Here is a 26616-nt window from a genome sequence, read left to right as displayed (position 1 = left end):
TCACCCCTCTAATTCGGGATTGTTATAAGGATAAAACAGCTTCACATGTCTTCCAGCTTGGTAGACACACTCAATACACAGCAAAGAATAATGAATTCATTAGCTCCTCCCCTCCTCCAGGAAGCCTTCTTGGATTTCTCCCCATCTGGGATATTTTAATTCCAGAGCTGAAAAGGGTTTCTTAGAGATGTTTGATGGTCAAACAACCATCTATTATATTGATAGGGCAGTGGAGGAGAGAGAGGTGACTCCACAGCATCCTAGTAATGGTGAATTTTTTCCTGTAATTATTCAACCACCTGGGCCTGCCTTATGATGGGCCCTACAATAGTTGTATTCAATTCCGTCAGATCAGTACCTCCTTTTCTATTAAGAGCGTTTTGTGTGGCCCCCTTTCCCAACCTGAAATGAAATTCCTAGATGAGGTAACCTACTGATATACATAAATTCTCCCCAAAATCAGTACAATGTCCTAAGTGTCATATAAAGGAGAAATAAAAGGGAAGTAATTTATGAGAAATCCCTGTGTATTTCAGTGAGAAAATATGAGCAAACAATAGAGAATTTTCCCAGAACCCAGCACCCTGCCCCTGTGCCGGGACCACTGTGCCGGGTCCACTGTGCTGGCTTCTGTCTACAGTAGTGGGTAGATCTTTTCCTCCCTGCTACCCTCTACTAGGACACTGGATCCCACTCTCTCTCTCACCTACTCAAGGGCATCACTGCAGCTACTCTCCTCCCTGCACCATCCATGTCTTCATCTCTACTCCATCTTTTTCCTCAGACTACACACAGTGTTATTTCTTCCATCTCAATAACAAAAAACCGTATCTCCCATCCAGCCACTGCCCATTCATTTCCTTCCCTTTTCAGAAAACTTCTTGAAAGAATTATCCATACTTACTGCCTCCAATTTCTCCTCCCAACTTTCTCTTTAACTCTCCTAGCAGACTCACTCCTGTCCTTCTCCAATGGCATACAGTGTCAGGGCCACCAAGGACCACGGTGGTGCTGGACCTAATGGTCAATTCTCAGTCTTCATCTGCTGCGCCTGACACCATCCATCACTCCCTGTGCCCCGAAACACATTCTTCCCTTGGCTTCGAGAACACCACCCTGACCCAGTCTTCCTCTAGCTCTTTGGATCTCAGCCTTTCACACTGATTCCTCCTTTTAATAGTGGGGTGTCCCAGGGCTCAGTCCTGGGTCCCTTTCTCTTTTCCAGCCACCTTCTCCTCTTGATGATCGCATCACTCTCTTGGTTTCCAAAAGGGGATACCCTACTTATTTCTCCAGCCTGGGCCACACCCTGAACTCTAGGCTCTTATATCCAACCGCCAACCTGACATCTCCGTCTGGATGCTTTGGTCTTTCTTGACTCTTCTCTTTCCTCTGACAATGTACCTTAGAACTTGTCAGCTCTGAACTTCAAAATATAATCAGAAATGGCCCATTTCTCCCCCTCCACAGCTCATATTCTGGTCCTGCCACTTTCAACTCCTGCCTGAACTCCCACAGCAGCCTCCTCTGTTTCCCTGCTCCCACCCTACTCCCCACATTATTCTTCATAGGACTGCCAGAGAGATCCTAATAAAACCTCAGTCAGGTGACATACCTACTCTCTCAAAACCCTCTCATGGCTGCCATATTATTTGGGCAAAAGCAAAAGTCCTTACAGTGGCCTTTAAAATATGAAGTGATCTGCCACCAACCCCTCCTCCATTATCTCCTGGAACGTCCCTTTCAATACTCTCCTCTTTGTTCACTCCTCTCCAGCCACACTAGCCTCTTTGTGGTTTTGTGAGTGATCCTGCCGCTGGGCCTTTGCACTTGCAGGTTCCTCTTTCTGGAACCCTTTTTCCCTTCTTGGTTCACCCCTTTACTCTTTCAAATTTCTGTTCAAATGTCACCTGATCCAATAGGACCTTCCCCATCTAAAATAGTGTTGACTCTACCTCTCCATCCCCTTAGCTTGCTTAATTTTTCTCCATAGTGCTTATCACCAAGCTACATTGTAGGTTTTTATTGTTTTGTTTTTTTTCCCCCAACTAGAGTATAAGCTTCATGAAGACAGAGATTTTTGCCTGCCTTGTTCATTGTTGAATTTTTAGCACTTTAATCAGTGCCTGGCAAGTCTAAAGTACTCAAGAAATATTATTGAATAAATGAACCAGCATCCTTGGAGCACAACGATTCTATATGGTGTGAAAGTTGTTGTTTAAACGGTAGTGTTTGGAGTTTATGATATTGCCCCACCCTGTTTTTAAATAGCCTTTCATCATAGCTTCTAAGATGCATTGTTTTCCTGGTTTCTTCCTCTCTGTGACTGCTCCTTCTCAATCTTCGCTGAGAGTGTCAATTCCTTTGCTCAAACCTTGTATGTCTCAAGAGTCTGGTCCTTGCCTCCATTTATCCTTCATATCCTCCCCAGGCTAGGTCACTAACTCCCACAGCTTCAATTACCATCTTTGATCATCCTCAAATCTTGGTTTCCAGCCCCAGTTTCTCCCTTAAGCCCCAGACCCAGAAGTTGTGCAGCCTTCTGGACCCTGATGCTGGGTGGCCCATGCTGGGCTCAGCATCTTCCAAACCTGCTTCTCCTCTGTCTCCTTCTCAGGGAAGGCCTCCAAACCCACCCACCCCCAATCTTCCAGCCAGAGGACCTTGTCTTGGATTTTTCCCTCCCTTCCCCTCTGCGGCCAGCTAGTCCTAGGGCAGGTTCACCCAGCCTCCTGAGCATTCATTCCTTTTACCTATTCCTCCTCCCCTTCCCACAGTCCGTCCCTGGTGCAAACTCCCCTCTCCCACCCAAGCTGCCTCCCTGGACTCACAGCTCCTGTTCTAGTCCCTCATCCAAATAGAAGCCAAGGACATCTTTCCAACCCCCCACTTACTCTCCTTGGCTTGAAGCCTTTCCATGGCTCTTCATTGCCCTCGGGACAAGTCCAAACTCTCCCAAGTGGCCAACTTCTGGCCGCGGCTCATTTCCCACCACTCCCTCCCTTGAACGCAACATTCCACTCCGACAGCAATTCTTTTAGTCCCTCTAACAAGTCACGTCTCGGTCACCTGGGAGCCTTCTGAATGAGGGCCCTGGTTCTGCTTAGTTCGCTCCAATCCAGGGCAGTGTATGGAATGAATAGATTACAATAGTCATAGCAACAACTCCCATTTATTGACGGCCTGCTTTGTGTCTAGGGCTTTATATGCATCGTCTCCTACTCCCATTTGACAGTCAGGCTCACAGAGTGGTGCGGTGGGAAAGTTGAGACTCCCAGCCGGAGTACCAACTCGGAACCTGGACAGTCCGGGCCAGGTCGGGCCCAGGCCTCGGACGCGGCTTGCAAGTGGGGCGGAAAGCCGGGCCTTGAACGCCAGAATCAGGAATTGTGACCTAGCTCACTGTCGCTGAGGTAGACGGTGAGAGACTGCCCCCTGCGGGCCGGGAGGCCCAATCGCGGGCTCTGCCGGGCCCGTTGCCCATGGCAACGCCGCGCGCGCCCCGCCCCTTCCCCGCCCGCCGAGCCGACCGCCCGTCAGCCCCGAGGCTGACCAATCCCACTGAGCGGGGGGCGGGCCTCGTGGGCCTCGTTCAACCCCCGCGGCCCCCCTCTCCTCCACGACCCCGCCTTTATCGGCGCACACCTCCCGCCCTTCGGGCTGCCCTCGCCGCCCGTTGGCGGGCGCGCCGTTCGTCACCTCGGCGTCAGCTAATACCGGCGCGCGGCGGTCCCGTCGGGGCGGAGCCAGGGGCGGTGACGCACGGCGCGGTGACGCAGCGCGACGGCGGCGGCGGCGGTGGTCGGTGCGGGAGGAGGGAGGGGAGCTCGCGGGCCGGAGAGGGGGCGACGACGGCGGCTGCTGCCTGAGGAGGCCTGGGCGGCGGCGGCGGCGGCGGCAGCGGCGGAGGCCGAGGAGGTGAGTGACGGTCCGGGTCGGGCGGACGCGGGGCGGCGGCGGGTCAGGGCGCTCGGGGCTCAACCTCGGGGCTCCCCAGGCCGCGCGGGCGGCCCCGCCCCCTCAGGGACCCCGGGCCGCGGGCGGCGGCTGTGGGCGCGGAGCGCGGGCCTCGGGGGTCCCGGCCGTCGAGAGAATCCCCCGCCTCCGAGTCGCCCTCACAGGCCGCTTCGCGAGCTTCTCCGCGAAATCCTTGCCCCTCGGGATGGCTGGGATCCGGCCCTTCCTCGTGACCCCCCAGGTCTACCTCAGACACCTCCTGGTGGGCACGCCCACTGACCCCCCGAATCCGCCCGAACGCCGTCCGAAAGGTATCCCGAGAGACCACCCCAGATATTTCCACGTCTGCTCCAGACCCCGTCATAAGCCTCAGGAATCTTACTCAGAGAACCTCTCTCTGGCCCCAGCTCCCTCGTCCTCCTCCTCTATCCAAAAATCTTTCCCCCAGGCTTCTTCTCGTATTCCAACAATATATGTCGGATATCTTCTCCAGGAGCCTCCCTAAAAATCTCCTTCAGAGACTCCCCGAAACCCCCTCCTGACCTGTATGTTCCAGAAATCTCCCCCAACGACCTACTTCGCATAGCCCAACAATCTCCCCCAGACCTCCCTCTCACGCATCCCAAGAATTTTCCCTCCCACCTAGCAGCGATCGCCTGAGAGATTTTCCGTTCATAGCCCCCAAATCTCAGAGGCCCTCTCCTCCCAGAGTCCTCCAGGATGCCCCCAGTGTCCCCCAGAAATCTTACTCAGAAACTCTCTGAAATGTCTTAGGATCCCCACAACTCTCCTGGTGCCCCCCTCCCTCCCAGTCTCCCTTAAACATTGCCCTTCATATATCCCAAAAATCATCCTTTTAGACTCTTCCACAGGTCCCAAAAAATCTCTGCCAAAGACCTCCTAATGTTCCCCAGATCTCACCACCCTGAAATGCCCTAGAGATCACCCTGGCATCCCCCCAAAGTCTCCCCTTGGGACCCTCCTCACTTATCCCAAAAATCTCCTTCAGAGATTCCCTGAAATCTACAGAGAACTCTTCTCCCATATGCCACAAGCCTCTTCTGACCCCTGTTTAGTATCCCAAATCTTTCCCAGTAACCCACACGAAATGTTCCCAAATTGCTTCTTCAGGATTCCAAAAAATTTCCTAACTTCAGATATTTTCTAACCCTCTCCCCCTTTTCTCTGATATTTTCAAAACCTCCCCCCTTAGGTAACTCTCAAAATCCCTCCTTTTAGATCTCCTTTCAGATCAGCTTTCTAAAGATCTTCACAACCCCTGTAAATCCTAAGATCCTCTTTATGACACCTCTGGGGTGCAGTTTCTTGGGACCTCCTCATATCTTCTCAGAAACCCCAGCAATTCCCTTGAGTCCTCTGAGATATGCCCTTGAAGTCCCTCCAAGAGACCCTTCCAACAACCCCCAGAACCCCTTGAATCATCACCCAGAGACCTCTTGCCTTACTAAGGGACTTTTCTTAGATTATTTCCCTCCCTGAACTCTCCCTCACAGTTTCCTTCAAATCCTCTAGAACCCTCTATAGAAGACCCCTACCACCACCTAGTCTTGCTTCAGAATAACTCTGAGCTCCTTTTCTTAGAAAGTCCCAGAATTCTTTCTGAAAAACCCTCTACTCTGACATTCCCACATTCCCCTCAGAAGACTCACCTTCCCCATATATCCTTTTGAGGACTTTACTCAAGAGATTTCTCATCTGAGTTCTCTGAGAGTTGTTCCTAAAAAGACCTCTGTCGTCTTGCTCCAGTAGACCTAGAATCTCTTGCAGAAGACCACACCTCCCCAGACACCCTTTAGAGAATTTTCTCCAAAATTGCTGTACATCAGCCACCCCAGCACTTTGTGAGACTTCCTCAGACCTCTCTCTCAGATTCTTCCTCTGACATACATACTGACATACTTATTCAGGGCCCTATCAGACAGACCCTTTTAGAACCCATATTTACATCCTCTGATCTCCTCCATTCCCTTTCCTCAGAAATTAGCTTAGAGATCCTTGTGAAACCTGAGCTTCCCTTCCCTATTATTTCATCATAGGCCCCTAGCATCCTCCAGATTCCCCCTCTCAAGAGCCTCTGTGTCCCCTTTTATTAAAAAGATCCTCGAGAGATACCCTCACCGCTTGAAATCCCAGCTGTCAGAGATCTTTCTCTCAGACCATTTTTCTTAGGTTCCGTCTTCATAGACGCCTCCCTTCAGATCTTTGGAGACTGAAAGACTGTTAACACTCTCCTTGGGCTCTTCTTGAAGGCCCCCCATTTTTCTTTCAGAAGGCTTCTCCGTACTTTTCCCCTTTGAGGCCTCCTCACAGAAGAATCCCTTCCCCTACAGTAATGTTGTCCCTGGACCAGCAGCAATAGCATCACCTGGGAACTTGTTAGAAATGCAGATTCTTGGGTCCCAACCAGACCCTACTGAATCAGAAAACCTGGGAGCAGGGCCCAGCTACCAGGAACCTTCCTGGTAATTCTGTTGCATACTCAAGTTTGAGAACTACTGCTCTCTAAGAGGATTTCCCTTTCCTCACAGAAAGCCCCCTGGAAGGTGCCTCTGTGCCCTAGTACCCACCCTCATTTTCCTGGGAGTCCCCTTTGTGAAGTACCCACCCTCCAGAAGATTCCTAACCCTCCTTGAAAGGTTTCTGGCTTCTCCACAGGGTTACCCCACCCTCTGAGCAGTTACTCAGATTCTGCCTTTGAGTGGTTCCCTTTCACACCTTCCTCAGCACTTTCTCCTCCTGGCTTCTCCTCCACTCCTTCGACCCATCCCCTAGCCTTTGGTGCTTCTGCTCCAAATTGCTCCCTCCTTGAACACACATGTCCATCTCTTCTTATCTGTTCCTCATCTACCCTCCACATAAGCACCCTCCCCTTAAGGCACCCTCATCTTTTCATTCTGTGTGTCTTACTGCCCAGAGCCCTCCATTGTACTTCTTAGAGCACCACCACCTTCTCCCTTGTAGTTTTTCATGGACTTGCACACTCACCCTCACTGGACTGGGAGTTCAGAAAATACTGGGATGTAGCTTGTTCCTTACTGAATCCCACAAGGTAGGATCTGCCCTCTGTGTGTTACTAGGAATCATTGGCAAATGGGCAGCTCTTTCCTGCCTAGAAATTTCTAAGTTCCTTAGATCTCACTGCTCATAAAATCTAACCTCCTTTCTTCTCTCTCTCCAGCCCCTTTTGCCTCTTCTCCTAGGAGAAGCTGTTGTCCCACCTTCTCTTACCTGTGGAACTTCTATTTGTGCTGTTCCCTGATTCTGAGCTACCCCACGTCCTATTCCTGGTGATCTGTCTCACCCTAACCTAGTTGACTTATCAGCCCCTCTCAGCCTGTATATGTCTGGGACCTCTACAGGGCTCTCAGCTTTCTCTGAGGGATTTTGTTTCTCTCTAAGATTGAGAAGAAAAAACAAAGATCACAAGGTAAACACTGGGGCCTGCCTTCAGGGAGCTCACAGTACAGTCGTGGGGTTGGGCAGGTAGATGAGTTAGAACATGAGATACAAATTATATACTCACTGTGGAAATTCAGCAGTGAGAGAAGACACCCTTTATTGGAGAGACTTCAGAAGAGGTGATATTTAAGCTGGGTGCTGTCCACAGTTGAGACAATGATGAGTGGCCTTCCAGGCAGAGGAAGCAGCTTATGCAATGGGTCAAAGACAAAAAAGACTCTTCATGCCTCACTCAGTGGCATCTCTTCTCTTCACCTAAAGGACAAAGATGAAAGAAAACAGATCTCTTCCATCTGCATTGTATTTGTCAGCTGCACTTTGATGACCCAAGGAATAGTAATATTAGTGACCAGTGTTTATTAAGTAATTACTATCTGCCAGTCACTGTTTAAGTGCTTCGCATGTATTATCTCATATTCATAAGAACTCTATAAGGTAGGTAAATTATGATTATCCTTATTTTACAAAGGATGAAATTAAGGACAGGTGGCACAAATAGAAGGTCTCTGAGTTCTGTACATCCCAAGATGATAGTGTTTGAAGTCAGAGAGTTGGATTTTCTGTTCAGACATGGTTGGGTGCAATGGGGCATTGTAGTGTAGTGATTAAGTATGCAGACTCAGGGGCCAGACAGGCTTTGCATCCCACATCATTGCTTACTCGTTTTGTAACCTAGGACAAGTTATTTAACTTCTCCCATTCTTAGTTTCCACAGATAAAAAATGAAAGTAATAATATCTTACTTCATAGAATTATTATATGGATTAAAGAAGTTAATATGTAGAAAATACTTAGAACAATGTCCTGTACCTAAGTGCTCAGTGTTAGCCAAAAAAAAAAAAAAAGAAAGCAAGCTTATATCAGCCAGGGCTCTAAAGGTATAAGTGACAGAACCTTAGCTCAAACTGGTTTAATAAAAAAAGAGAATTAATTGGCTTATGTTACTGAAAAGTCCAAAACCAGGATGGCTTCATACCTAGTAGCTTCCAGGAGTTCAGACAATCTTCTCAGTAATCTCTCCTCATTCTCCACTGACGTAACCTTCATCCTCAACTGGTTTCTGCCTTATGGCAACAAAGATGGCCCTCAGCAACCTGTGGCTTAAACCCTACCTCCTTAGTAGCCTCAGTGGAAAGACAACTCTTTCCTGGGAGCCCCAGTTTGAAAACAGTTTCTTCCCTGGATAAGTGTGAAATGGTGACAGAAGATCCTTAAAGACATGTTTTGGGTTCTTTACTCTGGAACTTTCTTGCTGAGCCAGATAGCACTGTGATTCCATCCCATGATCTTTCTGTGTATTGATAGTAATCCTCCTCACTGTTCCCTAGCCCCAGTCATTCAGGTCTGTATGATTGTTTGGATCCAGAGAGAGAGTTTGTGACTAGTCTGATCCAATCAGACTTTCCTTCAGGATCTCAGTGGGAGAGAAAAGAATGAGATGAATGGCCTGTTTGGGTAGTAGCCTTGGGGTAGTGGAATCCAAGAGTACTGGTGTTCAGTTCCCTACCTCAGCTTTGGATTTTCAGGGCTCAGAACTTTATAGAGGGTTAAGTAGATTACTGTTAGTCAAGTTTTGTTTGTTTTATTTGTTGAATAGAGTCTGGTTGAGAGCAAGTACCAGAACATCAGTATACAGAATCTGCATTCTCAAATGTCTCCAGCAATTAAACAATTTATGGAGGCACTTTTCTAGGTACTGGAGATACAGCAATGAATGAAACAGTCAAGGTCTTGAAATTCTTGAAGCTTATATTCTGATGGAGGGGTGATATATAAACAGAAGAAATCAGACAGCGATATGTGCTATGAAGGAATTAAAACAGTGAAACAGTATGAAGGCGGGGAGTAGGGGAAGGGGTTGGCCACTGTACACAGGGTGGTCAGAATTGGCCTCTTTGAGGAGGTGGCAATTGAACCTGATAACCTGAAAGATGAGAAGGCACCAGTTGTGGGAAGATACGGGAGTTGGGCATTCTAATCTAAGCGTTACATGTGGAGAAAGGACTGCTTTAAGGTGGAGAAGTTTTTCACAAATGTGTTTCAAGGGTCTGTTATGTGCCAGGTCCTATGCTAGGAATTGAGAATGTAACAGTGAATAAATAAGACAGCCACAGCCTTCCTTTCCCTCGTGAATCTTACAGTCTAGGCATTTCTGGAAGAGCTGCAGCCTTTGAAGAAACACCTTTTGACAATAATTATCAGGCCAAAGACTCCTTCTTACTGGGGAGATGAGGAAGATTGGGGCACACATGAACCCAGATCTGATTGATGAGAAGGAACCAGCCACGGGATGATCTGGGGAAGAACATTTCAGGTAGAGGGGTCAGCCTGTGCAAAAACCCTGAGATGTGTTCAAGGAACTGCAGGGAGATCGGTGTGGATGGAACATAAGTGAGGCAGAAGAGATAGAAACTTGGAGTGGTTGACAGAGGCCAGATCATGTGGGGCCTTGTGAGCCATGGTAAGGTGTTTACATTTCCACTTGAGAGCATTGGGAAACTATTAGAGGATTTTTAAAGGAAGATAGTGACATGACTGTTGTTGTTGTTTTTAGTTGAGGTACTGGGGATTGAATCCAGGACCTTGTGCATGCTAAACATGCTCTCTACCACTGAGCTATACCCATCCCCCTGTTTTTGTTTTTAAGAAAGTTCACTGGTTTCTGCAAGGAAAATGGACAGGAATAGAAGCAGGAGGTGGGTTAGGAGACAGTACTTCTGTCCAGATGAGAAAGGACGGTGACCTGAATATGGTGGTGGTAGTAAAAATGGAGAGATGCTGATATATTTTGGGTGTAGAGAAAACAGAACTTCGTGATGGGATTAGAGGAAGAGGAACCCAGAATGATAATAGCTAAAAGTTCTATGAGAATATTTATGCCTCACAGCCCTTCAGGTACTGTTATTAAACCCATTTTACAGCTGTGAAAACAGGCATGGCAAGGTGAAATCACTTGCCCAGAGTTATATAGGTGTCCCAGAGCTTCCCAGACTGTGTTATCTTCCAGGAGGCCTGCCTGGCTTCTCCTCTTCTCTCCCTCGCTTCCCCAGGGCTATTCATACAAAAGCTTCATTCTTGGCTGAGGCAATAATATACATATTTTATATATTTATTTCAGGAGTTTCTGAAAATAATGGTTGATTTTCAGAAGAGAGAAGTTGGGCTTCCTTGGCTTCTGACATTCTCCTGTTAAGTCAAGATAGTGAGTTAACCTTAGGTAACTAGCCTATTGACTTGTTCACGAAGTGTCAGTTCCTCAGAGGCCTGGGTGGGTGCTCTAGAAGGGCTTGGAATGGGTGGGATAGCTAGTAGGACCCTCCCTTATTTGTCCAGAGACGTTGGCATTAAAGGGTGTGCCCTTAGGCCCAATTTTCTAGGCTGTGGAAGGGAACTTACGGGAGGCTGTGACATTATTTGCAGGAACAAGCAAGAGCTCTAAAGCCAGACTGCCTAGCCTTGAAAATCTCAGCTTAGTTGTGGTAGTCTTGGGTAAGTGACTTAACCTTTCCTGTGTCTCAGTTTCTTCATCTATAAAATGAGAATAATTTTGGTATACGTATGTACATTATGTATATAGTGTTCGAGATCAAATGAACTCATCCATGGAAAGCTGTTAGCACAAGGCTTGACATGACAATATATGATGTATGAGGAGGTGAAGTATCATGCTAATTTTCTTTATATACATTGTTTCACTTCATTCTTAAAACAAGCTTGGCTGAGGAGGAAACTGAGTTACTTGCAACACAACTCAACACAGTAAGTATCAGTAGGAGATCTCAGGTTTCAGCCAGGTCTGACTAACTCCACAGTGCTGCTTCTGAATGAAGAGAGCCTACCTCCAGAGGTGCCTCCTATCTGTGAGCTGCTTCTCACTGGGGCCAAAGAAAGAGCCCAGTGGATAGTTTTTTCTGGAACCTCTTTGCCAATTTTTGGCTGCATTTCCCACCCTCCAGGGTTGGAAGATGCTTCTCAAGAAGGTTACTTGGTCTCTTACAGACCAAATATGGCAGCCAGATTGTTGGGCTGTTTGAGAGGTTCCCCTCTAGTGTCTTTTCTCAAGGACAGGGAGTCATTTTTGGTCACATGAGGATAAAGAGACCAGAGCAGTGGTCAGTTAATTCTCTTGCATGGAAGCAGTCAAGGCTTAAAGTTGAAACTTTAAATGATAGAAACCCAGCTCAAACTGGCCTCAACCAAAAAGGAATTTGGTCCATGTAACTGAAAAGCCTGGCATGGAGACGAGGGGTCGGAGGCTACAGGCTAGCTGGAGATAGTCTTCAAATGATGTGAATGGGTTTCTCTTTTTTCCCCTTCTCTTGACTGCTTTCATCTGTATTGGCTTCATTCTGAGATAGGCTTTCACTGTGAGGTAGCAGAAGTGGCAATCAGAAATATCAGACGTTGTGTAATCTGAGCAACCCTAACCGAGAACTTATTTTACCCTATAGTTCCCGCAAAAGTCTAAGAAGGACTTTATTTGGCCAGACTTTACTCCATGTCTACTCCTGGATCCAAGAAAGACAGTTAATTCTCCGAAGGGAGCTTAGGGGGCTGGTAGCGGTAGATGGGAATGGATATTTTGCAGATAAATCCCCTCAGAATATATCATAGTAAGGTGCTACCACAGTACGATGCCTTGACATAGTCAATGCTGATGCCTTTTCCCTGGCTGATCTCACCAAGCCAGGTCTTCCTTTCTCACTGTTGCCAAGCACCCAGGATAGGAAATAACTGGGGGCCTCTAACCCTTTGATGGAAGAAGGCCAACCAGTTCTCCTCTCCAGCCACCATTCAGACCAAACACCCAGCATCCTTTTCCTGTCCAAAACATAGAAACCCTTCCTTTAGGAATGACTTAATTCTTAAAATGACTGTTACCTAAAGCCCCAGTGTTTACTGAAGACTATCCAAACCACCTTGGGCACTAGATCCTCTATACCAATCATGAAGGTGTAGGCCCTTCTCTAGGCCTAGGGAGGGAAAGTTAGGGGACTTCTGGTATTTTCTGAGTTTGTGTCTATCTGGTCCAAGGACTGCAGGCCACAGGCTTTGTTTGTTCTGTATAGTGGTTCATTGTTGCTGTTTGAATGTGAATTAGTTCCCAACACTTAAAAATAGGGAAATTTGATTTAAAAATCCAGATTTCTGGCTCCTCTTAAAAAGAAAATCTAGGGGGAGAGTATATCTTAGTGGAAGAGCATGTGCTTAGCATGCACCAGATTGTGGGTTCAGTCTGCAGTACCTCTATAAAAAAATAAAAATTTAAAAAAAAAACCTAATTACCTCCCCTCCCCACCAAAAAAAGAAAATCTAAGCACTAACAGTACTAGACCCACTTTCCCACGTGGCAGCAGTTGACTAAGGCTAAATAGTAACTTCTCTCTTTAGACAGGGTGTGTGCTTTCTAACTTACCGTAGTCCTCACCAGCCTGCTTCATTGAAACCCTAGCGTTGTAAGCATCATGTTTGAGATCCTGCTGTGTCCCAAAGCTTTGCTTCTAGCATTTGACTTGAGGGAATAAGCTGGATTAATGTTTAGTCAACAGTTTGGGGGTCACAGTACTGTTGCTTAGGAAAAGTAACAACCTAGTAAAAGTGTTTATAGGAAAGAGTGTGCACAGCTTTGGTCTGTTTGTGGATATGGTCATCTTTTTGCCATAAATGCTGTTGGCATAGCAAACCTCCAGTCACAAATGTTCCTTCTGAAATAGTAACATGTCCTTCTATCTTATGGGTTGCCACCCAGTGAAGGAATCCCTCCCACTCCCAAGGGATGTTCATCCAGCCTCTGCTTGACCACTTCCAGCAGCCAGGGAGCTTATTACCTCCTCACATGGCAGCCAGTTCCATTCTTGGACAGAAACATTATTTTAAAATTCTTCCTTCTGTTGAGGCAGCTGCTGTCTCCTTAGGACTGAAAGCCACAAAATACTGGAGCTGGAAAGGGAAACTGATTTTTTCTAGCATATGAGCTACCACTCATTCGTCCTGTGTCCAGGGCAAACATTGGTAATCAATCACAGTACTCTTTCTCACTGAACCAGAAAGAAGAATGCAGCCTTAGATTTTTTTTTTATTAAATTTGTCTTTAAAAATTACAAAAGTAATATGTATTCACTTGCAACTAGTGAAATAGTACAAAGTTATACAAAGAGAGTGTTAATAATTTCTCCTTCTCTCCAAGATAACCAAAGTGAACAACATAGGATGTATCATTCTACACATTTCTCTCTATATATACATACATAGATATTCATATATAAGATATATAAGGGTTTTTTTTTTTCATTTTACAAAAATGGCATTATATTGTACATATTACTGTCCACTTAAGGACATTTCTTCAGGTTGGTAGTTAAAGATCAAACACTATACATAGGTATAGGTTTTATGTGTGTATTCTGCTATCAGAATCAAGCATGTTTTTAATTACTGCATAATATCCGCTGATGTGAGGTATACTCCAATTTAGTAATCATTCTCCATTGATGGATATTCCCATTGCTTCATTTCTTCAGGATCCTGCTCACCACAGTTTTCCAGGCAACCACTACCAATCGATTGGAGTTAGCCTGTGAAGTAAAACCCATTTGTCATGTCTGATCCAGTCTAGCTCCTTATCTCACACATTCTAGAGAAGGAAAACAGACTACCTCAAAGATTAAAATGAATCAGTAGCTGGGGCAAGACTAGAACTGAATTTTCTTGACTTTTAAGCGTTTCCCGTATCTCCTGTTGCCTCTCACTTAGAGCCATCTACCCTGGGTCTCCCCTGGAGTAAATAAATCTAATTCCTCTTCTGTGTGCTATTTGATATTTGAGGTTAGTTATGCCATTCCTCCTGAGTGTTCTCTTTCCCAGGGGAAATTTCCTCAGTGCCTTCAAATTTTTCTCTTGGGACAAGGTTTCCATATCCCTTTACCATCCTTTGGGCCATTCTTTCTATCATCTTCTCCCCCAAGGGCTGAAGAAGTCCCTAGTGTGGCTTCCATGCTCGCCTTCTTCTTCATTCATTCATTCAGTAAATTTATGTTGAGCACCTTCTACGTGCCAGTCACTGTTCTGGGCACTGGACAGCTGTATAGCTTGCATTTTGGTGGGAAGAGAGAAACAACAAACATAAATAAGATGATATCTGAGGGTGCCAAATTATATAGAATAAATGAAATAGAATTAATATAGTAGAGTGACAGAGAGGGAGAGACTCCTTAGATTAGATAGGGAAGATCTCTATGAGGAAGTGACATTGAGCTGAGACCTGAGTTACAAGTAGGAGCCAGCCATAGATAGGTCTGGGGGAAGAGGATTCCAGTGAACAAGAAAGAACTTGTTACAGAATGAGGTTGGAGCGGCCACAGGAGCCTTGCAGGGGGTCCTGTAGGCATTTTATTTAAGTGCAGTGGGAAGTCTTTGGAGGATTTTAAGTCAGGGAGGCAACATTTGAGTTTCCTTTTTATTTTTTATTTTATTTATGTATTTATTTATTTTGAGTTCCCTTTTTAAAAGATTTCTGGGAAACTTGTTTAACTTGGAGCAAGACTTCATTTTCCCCCACGCTTTTCCTTGTTATAGCCAAAGGGATTAACAGCCAGGCGAGTTTGCTCTCTTCAGATGTCCCACTGAGGATCTATGAGGTGAGTCACAGCCATCGTCAGGTGTATCTCACAGCCCTTCTCAGCAGGAGCATGGAACTTCAGGGAGATGTCAGTAGCTGCCTGAGACCTGAGCCCAGCAAGTTCAATAGGTCTTTGTATGGAGTTCTCAGTCCTCTTGGCAACCAGAGGGGAATGGAGCCGAATGTGGTTTGGGGATGGAGCCAAGGGTACTGGTTGTAAGAGAGACAGACAGGGGAAATGTGAGTGGAGACCTGGAGCTGGAGAAACCTAGAAAAAGGCTTCAGAGTACTGTCCAGAAAACAGTCAGCTGAAGAATAGGCCTGTTGTCTGCCCGGTTGACACAGCTCCTGTGTAGTTCCTGCCTAAGAGAGGAATTTGGACACCTTGCTTGGGAGGTTTTGACATTTGATGTGTCCCCTTCTCAGGTTGGCATCCTCTTGGCTCTTTGGAGTCTGGATGACAGTCTGGCATCTGTGGGAGCCAAGGAGACTTCCCAGTCCAAAGGGCTTGGGTCAGAAGTAGCCTTCATGGGAATGAGGAAGAAGGCTGGGAGAGATTCACTTCAGAGCAGAGATAGGTGGGATCTTAGAGATCAGAGTGGGAGAGCTGGGTTGGAGGAGACGAGATCCTTCCAGCCTGTTGGAGATCTTTGAAAAGGCCTCTATCCATGCCCCTACCCTTAGGCACCCAGACAATTACTGACCAGGTAGCTATCCACATACCTGAGATCTGCAGTAGGGTCACTACCTCACCACCCACTCATATCCTAGCTTTGTGCATCTTAGCTTGAAATAATGCAAAGAGCCCATAAGGTCCTTTCAGCAGGCGAGCAGTCACTCTATCCAACCCCCTGGAGGAGGTGGCCAGAGACCAGCAGGGTCAGGGCATATGCTCAGGGTCACATGTCTGCTTAGTCATGTCACCTGGGGCCAGGTCTCCATTAATTTAGAATTCTTCCCATAGTGTGCAGCCTCTCCTATTTCCTGTTTCTAAAAAAATCTTACCAACTAACTCTGCTTTAAATCCACTTCTTTTGGCCCTGTGACAGCGAGGCTGGAGGGGCAGCATCTTCTTAGTCTAGGTCTCTGAGTCCCAGTCAAGCCTTTTCTCTGGATCTGTCAGTTGGAGGAGAGAGTTTGTTTAGTATCTCATGTTGGCTTCATCTTTCTCCTAGGAGCTCAGCAAAGCAGATACCCAGAAAGAGGAAGGCATGAGGCCTCCTTACCCCCTCAACCCACACTCACCAGGCTAGTTCTAGCCCTTTCATTCTATCTGACTCCCTTGCTTCCTTTTCCAGGAGCCTGGAGAGGCGTGGCTGGACCAAGACCTCCCCCAATGTGAGCAGGTGTCCTCCTCCCCTCACCACCTATTGCCACCACGCCAGGGAACGTCCTCAATCCCTGGTCCTCAGGGGAGAGGTAACAGGAGTCCGGAGCCGAGACCATGTGACGGCGCTGGCCCTCACCACCACCGTCCCCCCAACCCTGGCCCCAGGCCTGGCACCATGATGTTCCGAGACCAGGTGGGCATCCTTGCTGGCTGGTTCAAGGGCTGGAATGAGTGCGAACAGACAGTGGCCCTGCTGTCACTTCTGAAGCGGGTCACCCGCACCCAGGCCCGCTTCCTGCAGCTCTGCCTGGAGCACTCGCTGGCGGACTGCAATGACATTCACCTGCTGGAGTCGGAGGCCAACAGTGCTGGTGAGTCTCCACCCCTAGAGATGGGAACACAGCAGGAGGGAGATCTGGAACAGGAACAGGTGGCTGAGGAGGCCTACCCAACAATGGTGCTAAGAAATGTGGGCTCTAGTGGGTGGGGAGTCCCTGACCTCCCAAGTCATCATGATGGCTCACCTGGGGCTTTGTTGCCAAATATCCTCAGGCATGGAGTCGGGGACTCCTGGGGGAGTGTAGTACAAACTGGAAACTACTCATAGCAGAGGAAAGATTACATAGCATGGCTTGTCTGGGCAGCTGAAAGGAACAGGCTCAAATCATTACCTATGAAAGGGGGATGGAAGATGAGCATTAATTCATTTCTCAAGCTCCAGGACATCAGAGCTAGGAGGGAATTTTAGAACTCTTCCAAAATTCACAAGTCATCTTATACTATTCTTTACCCCTCCAAAGGTAGGTTGGACTTAAGGTATAAAAAGCTTGAAGAGAGTTTTGAATTTAGATATAATCCACATCAGTTCCCTGAGCACTCAAGTAGAGAAGTGCTCTCTATCCCGTGAGGTTGGCATTAGGGTAGATGAGCTAGGGTTCTCTAGAACCTCTCTCTAGGGCCCCAGGTGTAGACAGAAGTCAGTCCAGAGAACCATTTCCAGGGGCATCGCTGAAGCCATTCTGATCTTCTGGGCCTCCATAAGGCTGGATGGAGAGCTGTTGACCTTGGTGACAGGTGGGAGAGATGGAGGCCAAAGAAGAGGGCGAGTTAATGTGCACCTGAAAGCTAGCTGGGGAAGGGACCCAGGGACCTCATAGAGAATGTTTCCAAACCTTTCCCACCTTCTTCCCCATGATAACAGTTCACAGTGAGCCTCTACAAGCCAAGTACTGGCTTTACTTATATAGCAACTTTGAAAGCAGTATTTTTTGGTGGCTCTAGAGTCAGACTTTTAGGTTTAAATCTCAGTTCTGTCACTTACCGTATAACCAAGTATCTTAACCATTCTGAGCCTTGGTTTCCTCATCTTTAAAATCAAGATGATACCTGTGCTTACCTTCTAGGTTAATTGTGAGCTCTGAGAACAGTGCTTGGCATGTAGTAAACACTCAATAAATGTCGGTTGTTTTTATTGTCAGTAGCTCGTTTAGTGTTCACAACAATCCCATGAGATAAGTAGTGAAACTGTCCCCATTTTATAGGTAAGGAAATCAGCATGGGCTGCTAGGCTTGGGTCCTGGGGACCCACAGATTTGCCTGGCTTCCCTCATCTTCCCAGGTACATTTGCCTTAGCAACAGTCATCTTTATTTTTCTAAATCTTTATGTATACATCACAGAAGCACCATGGTTGTGGGGGAGGACAGTTCCTTAGGCCAGGAGTCACATCCGCTTAAGTCCCTGTCTGACAGACAGTGAGCAGCAGTGACCCACCTTGGCTACAGCAGGCTCAGAGCTCAGCCGTTTCACAACTCTCCCATCCTCCCCACCAGGAAGAGCTCCCCTCTGCTCTCTGTGGTTGTGGTATGTCTGCATCCCCAGAGTGGGGGCTCCTTTGTGGCAGGCCAGTGTCTTACACATCACCACCACCCCATCCTGAGCAGACAGTTGGATGAGCACTGAGTGCCAATCTTGGCTGTATGTCAGAATCACACTGGTACTGCTGTTTATTAGAGCATTTTTAGTTTTTGCTTTTGCTTTCAAAATTTGCCAGAAATCAAACCATATGAAAGGTGAAAAGTGGGGTCTTCCTTCCAGACTTCCACATTCCCAGTTTGTGTATGTCTTATGAGATACTCTGTACACATGTGAGTACATACGTGTTCTCCTTCCAGCTTTTTCATTTTTGGTTGTTTTAACTCAGCAGAATATCACCCATACTAACCAATTTGCTTTTTTCACTGAACAGTATTACTTGAAGATCATTCCATATTTGGCACATACATATGTACCTTGTTGTTAACGGCTGCTTGATGGTAAGAATAGGTAACAGAGAGCCTGACCTGTGTATCAAGCAGTGCTTTACCTTTATTACTCATGACCCTCAGAACAGCTCTATAAGGAAGGTCGTACAATCCCCCATTTTACAAATGAAACTGAAGTCTGCAGAGACTAGTGACTTGCCCTGGGTTGTACAGCTAGTCAGAGGTGGAGCTGGAATTTGACTTCAGAGTTCTTGCTCTTGATCAGTAGGCTCTACTGCATGGTGTGTTCTTATAAGGAGTGCTATAATGAGTACCCTTTAAGCATCTCTAAGGTAAATTCCTAGAATTTTTGTGGGACTGCTAGTTTGAAGTTATGTACATTTAAAATATTTTTTGTTACCACATTGCCCTTCAAAGACTTGGTACACTTTATACTGAGGACCATCCCAGATGGTTTGCATTAGATATTGGGGGTAAGGCCTGTCTTTGAGAATTGCTGTGGAATGACTTGACTAATGAATGAATATATGAATCAAGGTCTTTAGCTACAGCCCCATGTCAGATGGTGAGAATAAAGCAAGCTGATACTTAGGTGGATGGAGAGTTAGGGAAAACTTAGAAAGGGGGAAGAGAGGGAGAGTCGCAATATGTTCCAGAATCAGTAGGAAGCCTGCCAGGATTAGAGTAAAGTATGGCTGGAGAGGGAAGTGATCACAAAGGTTAATTCTGTAGGGCCTTGAATGCCTCTTCCCTAGTAGACATGTGGGCTCCAAGACTAAGGAGGCCTATGTCTCCTGTCTCATTCCTACCCTCAAGTAGAGCAGCCGCCCTGTCTTACTTGTGAAGAAAGGAGCTGTTTCCTGGGCTTGGGGGCTTGCCTTGTGGGAGGAGTTCTGCATCCTCCATTTTAACTCTTCTGTTTATTATGGCTTTCCCGTCCCGTTGTGTTACCCCATTTTGCGTCGTCAGAATCACCTGGTGAGAGAAAGTCAGATTCCTGGGCCCCCAGCCCATACCCACCAAATCAGAATCCTGAGAGGAGAGGCCTGGTAATGAGCACCCAGGTTCTTCTGCTGACCAGGCAGCTTGAGAGATGATGCTCTGCTAAATGATTCATTTGTCATGGGACACCCGGGAGTTCTAGATCCAGCTCTGCCACTAACACCTCTTGTGACCTGGGCCAGCCCTGTCCCTCTTGGGTCCTAGGATTCACATCTAGACAGTGAGGAGATTGTTCTAGATACTCTCTAAGTGCCTCCTGGGCTCTGAAATAATGCACCAAAGAAGGCAGAGCCACAGCCAAGCATATTACTTTCTTTGTTAGGGGTCCCAGCACATTCTTCTATAGGAATAATTCTTAGTATTTTATAGGATTGGTCCCTCAGAGAATCTCTGTCTCCTCCCCACCAAGATGTACACTTACCCACAGACTGAATCTTAGTTGGTCAACCAATTCCTGGATAAGAGTTGCCTGATACAGGATCTGAAGCTCTTCTTCAGCTTTTCAGATCCCTTCAGGCCAGGAGGGCTGAACAGTGAGGCAGATCCTTTGTCTTTTTCTGGGTTTGTACTCCATGTCCCACCCACCCAACTGCTCCTTCCTTCAGTTCTCCCAGGGAGACCCTGGGCTCAGATTTGAGTCTGGGTCAGAGCTGCCCACCTGCCCATCTCCTCAGAAAGAGCATTGAGTGCAGAGGGCTCGATCTAGGTGAGTGGGTCCCAACCCTGGCTTCATGTCAGAATCACTTTATGAAAAGAATCTGAGGTTTGGGTCCTGTCTCCAGAGATTCTGGTGTTTTTTAAGCTGTTTGGCTCGTGTGTTGATCCAGTGGAGAAGTACTGGTCATGATGCTAACATTGGTTCTGAGTGGGCCAGGAAGGTGGTGAGGGTACTGTCCTGTGATCTACTGTGAGTGGAAAGTTGGGGTGTGGAAGAGGGCTCTGGTCTGTGCTGTCCATTCCTCTGAAGCAGCTCAGAGAGGGTAGCGAAGTCCCCCAGCCCAGGCAGCCAGTGTTAGCTGCATAGAAGCCAAATCTGAGACAACACCTGGGAACAGAAAAGCAACACCCCAAGGGTCACTGGAACAGGAAAAGAGAAGCCACAGGTTTCCCTTCGTCATTATCCCCGTTCCTTCTCTCAGTGCCTTCCCTGCCTGCTTGGAGCTCTAACAGTAATCCTAACCCTCTTCTTCCCTTCTTGATGCTGATGTGGGCCAGAAGGGTGGAGTCAGGGAAGCTGAAATCCCCTTGCCTCCCTGGTCCTATAGCTTCCTGAACCACATTTCCTGCATTTCTTCCCTCCTCCTATCCTCTGAGTCAGAGTCCCTGTATCCAGCAGGTTTAAGCCTCCCTCTCTGGCTTACTGAATCTGGGTGGGGAAACTGAGGTCAAGAGGGTGCTGTGTCTCAGTGAGTCACCCGAGCTCAACTCTGATGCCTCCACCCTCCCCTTCCAAGCTCTACTGACATAGTTCATCAAACAAAAATGTGAGCCCCCAGCCCTCCCCTGTTTGTGCGAGCTGGGATGAGGCATAGAAGGGCATGTTTGGAGCCAAACCCCAGCCCCTCTGACTGGTGCCTGAGGCTGCCACACTTGTTGCAACAGCCCAGCACATAAAAATGGGTTTGCTCTTATGGCAGTCTCCAAGGTATATATTGGCTCCTGTGACTTGCCAGGACCCAGGGTCATGACCCACTTAACTCTGGTCACCTGGCCAAGGAGAGCACTCATATTCGCAGTCTCCCTCGTCCTCTCTGGAGTCCAGGTTTGCAGCTTGGTGAGAAGCAGTCACTGGCGTCACGGCATTCCCCAGTCCCGTCCCCCACCCGCCCACCTCCAGAATTTCATCATTGCTTGTTGTGTCTCTAGCTCAGAGGAACTGGAGATGTGTCTGTTTTTGGTAAACAACTGCATAAAATTCCCCACCCCTGTCGGTAATCTGCAGGGGGAGGCCCAGATGTGCCCTATGTGAATTCTTCCCTCCAGCCCTGAAATAGCGTGGGCTCTAGATCTTAAACCAGGAACAAGGACAATAATAGTTAGAATTCGTGGAGGGCTTAACACATGTCAGGTGCTTTGCAGGATTCTCTTATTGAATCTTTACAACTAACTGTGCCGTAGGGGCTTTTACTATCCCCAGTGTACAAAAGAGGAGACCAAGGCTCAGAGAGGTTAAAGGACTGGCCCACAGTTATATTGACCTAGGTCGTGGAGGCAGAGCTGGATTTTGAATCCAGGCAAATTTGCCTGCTGACTTGTGCGCTTACTCGGTATGCTCTGCTAGAATATAAGACAGGGTGACCTGAGGTCAAGGGATCCTAGAGAGGACACACACAGACACCACTACCTTCCAGGAGACCATCTGGGTTCAATTGTGCAGGTATTCATTGGGCCTCTGCTGTGCCTCAACTCTGGGCCAGACTTTTCTAATCTGGGCAGGAAACTAGAAGTTCCATCCCCACCCATCATCTGCAGCCCCAGCTGGGCTCACCCCAAGGGGACTGAGGCTGTGCAGATTCCTTGGACCAATTCTAGTGCTCACTGATGCTTCCCAATCATGGAGGCCCGCCCTCCCCAGCACACCACCTCACAGATACATGAACACACATTTTCCTAGGGTCAGCCTCCATTCGTCCCAAACTCTCCCCTTTCTCTACAGTAGAACAAGGTCCTTCATTGAGCCCAGTCCTTGGGGCTATTCTGTCACATCCCCTGGCAGTACCAGAGGAGAAGCTGTGTCCCTTAGCCCTGGGGTCCTGGCAGTACTCTGGGGTGGGGGAGGGACTAGACAAGGCTTCTCTATGTCCCAGAGCTACCCTGCAAGGCCAAAACAACAGCGATTGAGGGCATCAGGGTAGGGCTAAAGGGGTAGTCGACTCTGCTGGAGGGGAAGGGAGAAAAACACCAATCATTGAATCACATACTGAGTGCTTACTGTGGGCAGACTCTGTCAGGTGTTTTACATGCATTGTCTGCCTAAATCCTCTCAGCAGCCCTGCAATCCCTCTTTTACAAAGGAGGAAACATATTGCCGAGGCAACTGCACGATACAGCTGGGGTGCAAGTCCTTGAGTTTCTGTCCCTAATCTAAACACTATATTTCTTCTTCCTTCTCATCAAGAACTGAAAACTCAGGGACTAAGTCAGGGAAATGGGGTACCAGTGAATTCCTTCCCATGTGATCCAGTGACATATGGAGGTGGGACAGCGTGAAAGGTGAAGGCTTCCTGAAGTCAGGAAGGATTGTCCCACCATGGGAAGCTCTTTAGATACAGAGATGACCTAAGAGACAGCTTTGTGGTCGTGAGGAGCTGGTTTAGGAGAATATGAATGGAGAGGATCAAGCTTCCTAGCCTTGAGCGGCAGGTCCTCAAAGGGATCTGGAAAGCCAGGGACTGAGGAAGAAGATACGTGGCATTGGAGAGAGAATAGAGGATTGTGGCTAAAAGTTTTTCCCAATTCTGGAGGCAGACAGACCTGGGTTCAGATCTTGGCTCTGTTACTTTGGGTTAGTGACTTCACCTTCCCAGATCTATTTCCTCATCTGCAAAATGGGGGTGCTAAAAAAACAGGGTTGAAGTGAGGATAAAAAATGATCATGTTCTTAGCATGTATCTATACATAGTAAATGCTCGTTATTACTATTGTGTAGTATTACTACTAGTTCTATTTTGGCTAGTACTATGGGCATTGCACAAATTGATGACTCTGGACAAATAGATGAATGCCTAGAAGCTTGGGACAGTGAAGCCCAGGCCAAGAAAATATGGCCAGGAGTTGGGAGTTGTATGTGATTTATTTTCTTAGAGCTACAGATGTAAGAATTAGAAATTTATGTGAATTCCCAGGCCATAGATTTCCAAACAGGTCCTTAAGAGAAAGAGATGTGTGAAAAAGGTATTTCTCAGGTGCTTATGCAAGGCTCCCAGTGGCCAGGTGTCTCACCTATAGTGTGGGCAGAGGATACCAGAGGTCCTTCGAATGTTAAGTCTTAAGGAAGTTGGATTGAAACACCATCAGAGGCAGAGGGGTCTAGATCAGGGCTTGCTTGAAATCCAGATGCCTGGAATTCTGAGGCTCTCCTTATGTATATGCTCATTCACAGCCTCTGTGTTTCCTGGTCCAAGAGTTGGCTTGTGCCTTTAGAATCTGTAGGTATTTGAAAGGAAGGAGCCACTGTAAGATATAATAACCATGGTGTTAGGAGTGATAGCTGATGTTTACCCAGTACTTATTACTTTGTGCCATGGTCTTGTAGCAACCATGCCAGGTAGGAATGATTCTGAGCCCCACTTTACAGATAGAGAAAGTAGAGCTCAGTGAAGTGATCACATTTGCCCAGAGTCACATAATCAATAAGTAGGAGAGGAGAGACATAGCGATATCTCTCCCAGTTCCTTTTCCTCATCCACCTCTCTGGAGTCCTAGTTCTGTTTGGTTAGAGTCAGGTCCTTTGTCCCTTTCCAGGACCTCACAAATAGCCCAGTAGCTCACCTCTCAGAATTCCTTTGTTAGGTGTTTGAAAATCATCACCTTTGCTACAGATAAGAGCTCGGTGGCCCAAGAGTGAGGGCAGAGTTGGCCTCAGTCCTTGATGGTTGTTTCTTTTCTCAAGTGTTGATATTTCTGTCCTTTTCCCTTGCCCCATCAGTATAACCTGCCATCCTTCACTCCACTGAGCTAGTCATGGAAGTGGTAACAGGTTTTCAGGAAGGACAGTCGGACCTGTAACAGTTCCTTCCCAAGGCCACCATTGTGTGGCCTGCTTGGGGCCTTACTCTTGGGGAGCTGACTTCTGGGTAGAGAGAAGAAACTTCACTCATCTTCACAGGACAGACAAGCCCTCAGACCATGGGATATAAAGGAGAGGTCACCAGATCCTCATGACATGGAGTAGCCAGGGAAGGCTTTCTGGAGGAGGCTGGATTTAGGCAGTCTGTAAAAGACTTAGAATTTGGATAGGAGGAAGGAGACTGTTGCAGGCTAAAGCGTTGAATCTCAGCCTGCGTGTGGAAGCTTGGATGAATATGTCATGGAGAGAGCCCTGGGAAAGATGGGAGTGTCCTAAACTGAGTCTTTATCTGGAGGAATGGAGATGGAGGGGTGCCCTGAAAGTGAAGGTGATGTTGGACTAGGAGCTCTTGAACTTGAGACTGTTGGTGCTGGTTGCCACTGTAAGCTTCTGGTCAGGAACAAGATATCCTGGTGTGCTTTAGGAAGATAAATCCATCTGGGTGTATGGGATGAATTGGAAGGGGAGACTAAAGGCTGAGTGTCCCGTTTAAAAAGCAACAGAAAGCATTTATTAAACATGTTCTGTATGCCAAGCCACTTCCCATTCTCTGTTAACTCATTCAATCTCAGAGCAACACTTTAAATTGGGTAATGTTAACTATCTTCAGAATTTTTCAGGTGAGGACACCAGTACTCTGTGAGGTTCAGGTCCAGCTAGTAAGCTGAGGAGTCCAGACCATCTGATTCCAGAGCCCAAGTTTTTAACCACTGTATTCCATTGTCCTCCAAGTCAGAAAAGCAGCTTTTTTGATTGTCAGGGGCAAGGGGGTAGAGGTCATGAAGATGAAGTGGGGATAGCAAGAACAGGCCTGGGGGCAGCAGGAGGAGCTCAGATTCCGGAGTAGCAAGTTGGGCTGATTAGGAGCCACAGCAGGTTTCTGAGAGTAGGAGTGGTAGAACCAGAAAAAATTACTCTGAAAGCAGGGTGAGTGTGTAGATATCACCTATATGAGGGACAAGGTCGTGGTCATGAAAGGGGAAGGGAAAGGAGATTGGAACTGAGGGAACAGGCTGTAGGGACCTCTCCTAGTTTTATAGTAGTCCCCCACCCTTGTTCCCCTGACATTCCCTCTTGTTCTCTCTGCAGCCATCGTCAGCCAGTGGCAGCAGGAGTCCAAAGAAAAGGTGGTGTCCCTCCTGCTGTCCCACCTGCCCCTGCTTCAGCCAGGCAACACGGAAGCCAAGTCGGAGTACATGAGGCTGCTGCAGAAAGTGCTGGCCTACTCAATCGAGAGCAATGCCTTCATCGAGGAGAGCCGCCAACTGCTCTCCTATGCCCTCATCCACCCAGCCACCACACTGGAGGACCGCAATGCGCTGGCCCTCTGGCTAAGCCACTTGGAAGAGCGTCTGGCTGGCAGCTTCCGCACCCGACCTGAGCCTACCTACCACTCGCGCCAGGGCTCAGATGAGTGGGGAGGCCCTGCAGAGCTGGGCCCCGGGGAGGCAGGGCCAGGCTGGCAGGACAAGCCACCCCGGGAAAATGGACACGTGCCCTTCCATCCACCCAGCTCAGTGCCGCCAGCCATCAACAGTATTGGGAGCAACGCAAACGCAGGTGAGGAGGTGGGAGTCCTGGGAGGCCGTGCTTACTTGAAAAGGGTCAGACTGGGTTCTCTGTTTACTCGCTCTGTGGCCCTGAGCAAGTCACATAACCTCTCTGGGCCTCAGTTTTGTGAGGCAGTGCAGAGGTTGTGAAGTGGCATTCCCAGAGTTATTTCTGATCTGCAGATATGTTTTATTGAGCTCAAACTCAACAAAACTTTGGTTTCATTTTGTTGCGCTTTTCAATAAATTTGCCAATATAAGGAGTTGGGAATTTTCCCCTAAAAATCCAGATTTCAGCTTCTCTTGAAAATTCAAAAGATCTGACAACTCAAGGCCTGTGTTCCTGGTGACAATGATAAGATGGAGTTGAATATTGGTCACTACCTTTAGACCCTGCACATGTGTCCCAGTCAGCTTCTGCCCCTACCACCACACTCTGGGCATGTGTAATACCTGCCTGGCCTCTGAAGGCTTTGAGTTGATCACCATAATTTGAGGTCCCTTCCAGCTCAGACATTCCAGATTTTTGTAACTGGCCCCAGCTTACAGCCTCATTTCTGAGAAATGTATATTTGTAAGCCTGTTCATATAAAGATGTAACGCATGCTACAAGGCATTAATAATAGT

The 26616-nt window shown here is 47.5% G+C and overlaps 1 protein-coding gene across 2 annotated transcripts in view; it reads left to right on the top strand.

Annotated features, from left to right (window-relative positions):
* Positions 1-3759: 3759 nt before the first annotated feature.
* SAMD4B (sterile alpha motif domain containing 4B) overlaps positions 3760-26616 on the top strand; it is a 35785-nt gene continuing 12928 nt past the window's right edge. The window contains exons 1-3 of one of the 2 annotated variants that reach the window (XM_074369675.1): positions 3760-3918; positions 16354-16756; positions 25529-25999. In XM_074369675.1, the coding sequence (XP_074225776.1) occupies positions 16561-16756; positions 25529-25999 (667 nt within the window). In that variant the 5' untranslated portion in view covers positions 3760-3918; positions 16354-16560. The remainder of the gene's footprint in view (positions 3919-16353; positions 16757-25528; positions 26000-26616) is intronic. The other variant, XM_074369676.1, reaches the window with a different exon arrangement.

Source organism: Camelus bactrianus, chromosome 9 (genome assembly GCF_048773025.1).
Source record: "Camelus bactrianus isolate YW-2024 breed Bactrian camel chromosome 9, ASM4877302v1, whole genome shotgun sequence".
NCBI classification, from domain to species: domain Eukaryota; kingdom Metazoa; phylum Chordata; class Mammalia; order Artiodactyla; family Camelidae; genus Camelus; species Camelus bactrianus.
This window is presented reverse-complemented; position numbering and strand designations above follow the sequence as displayed.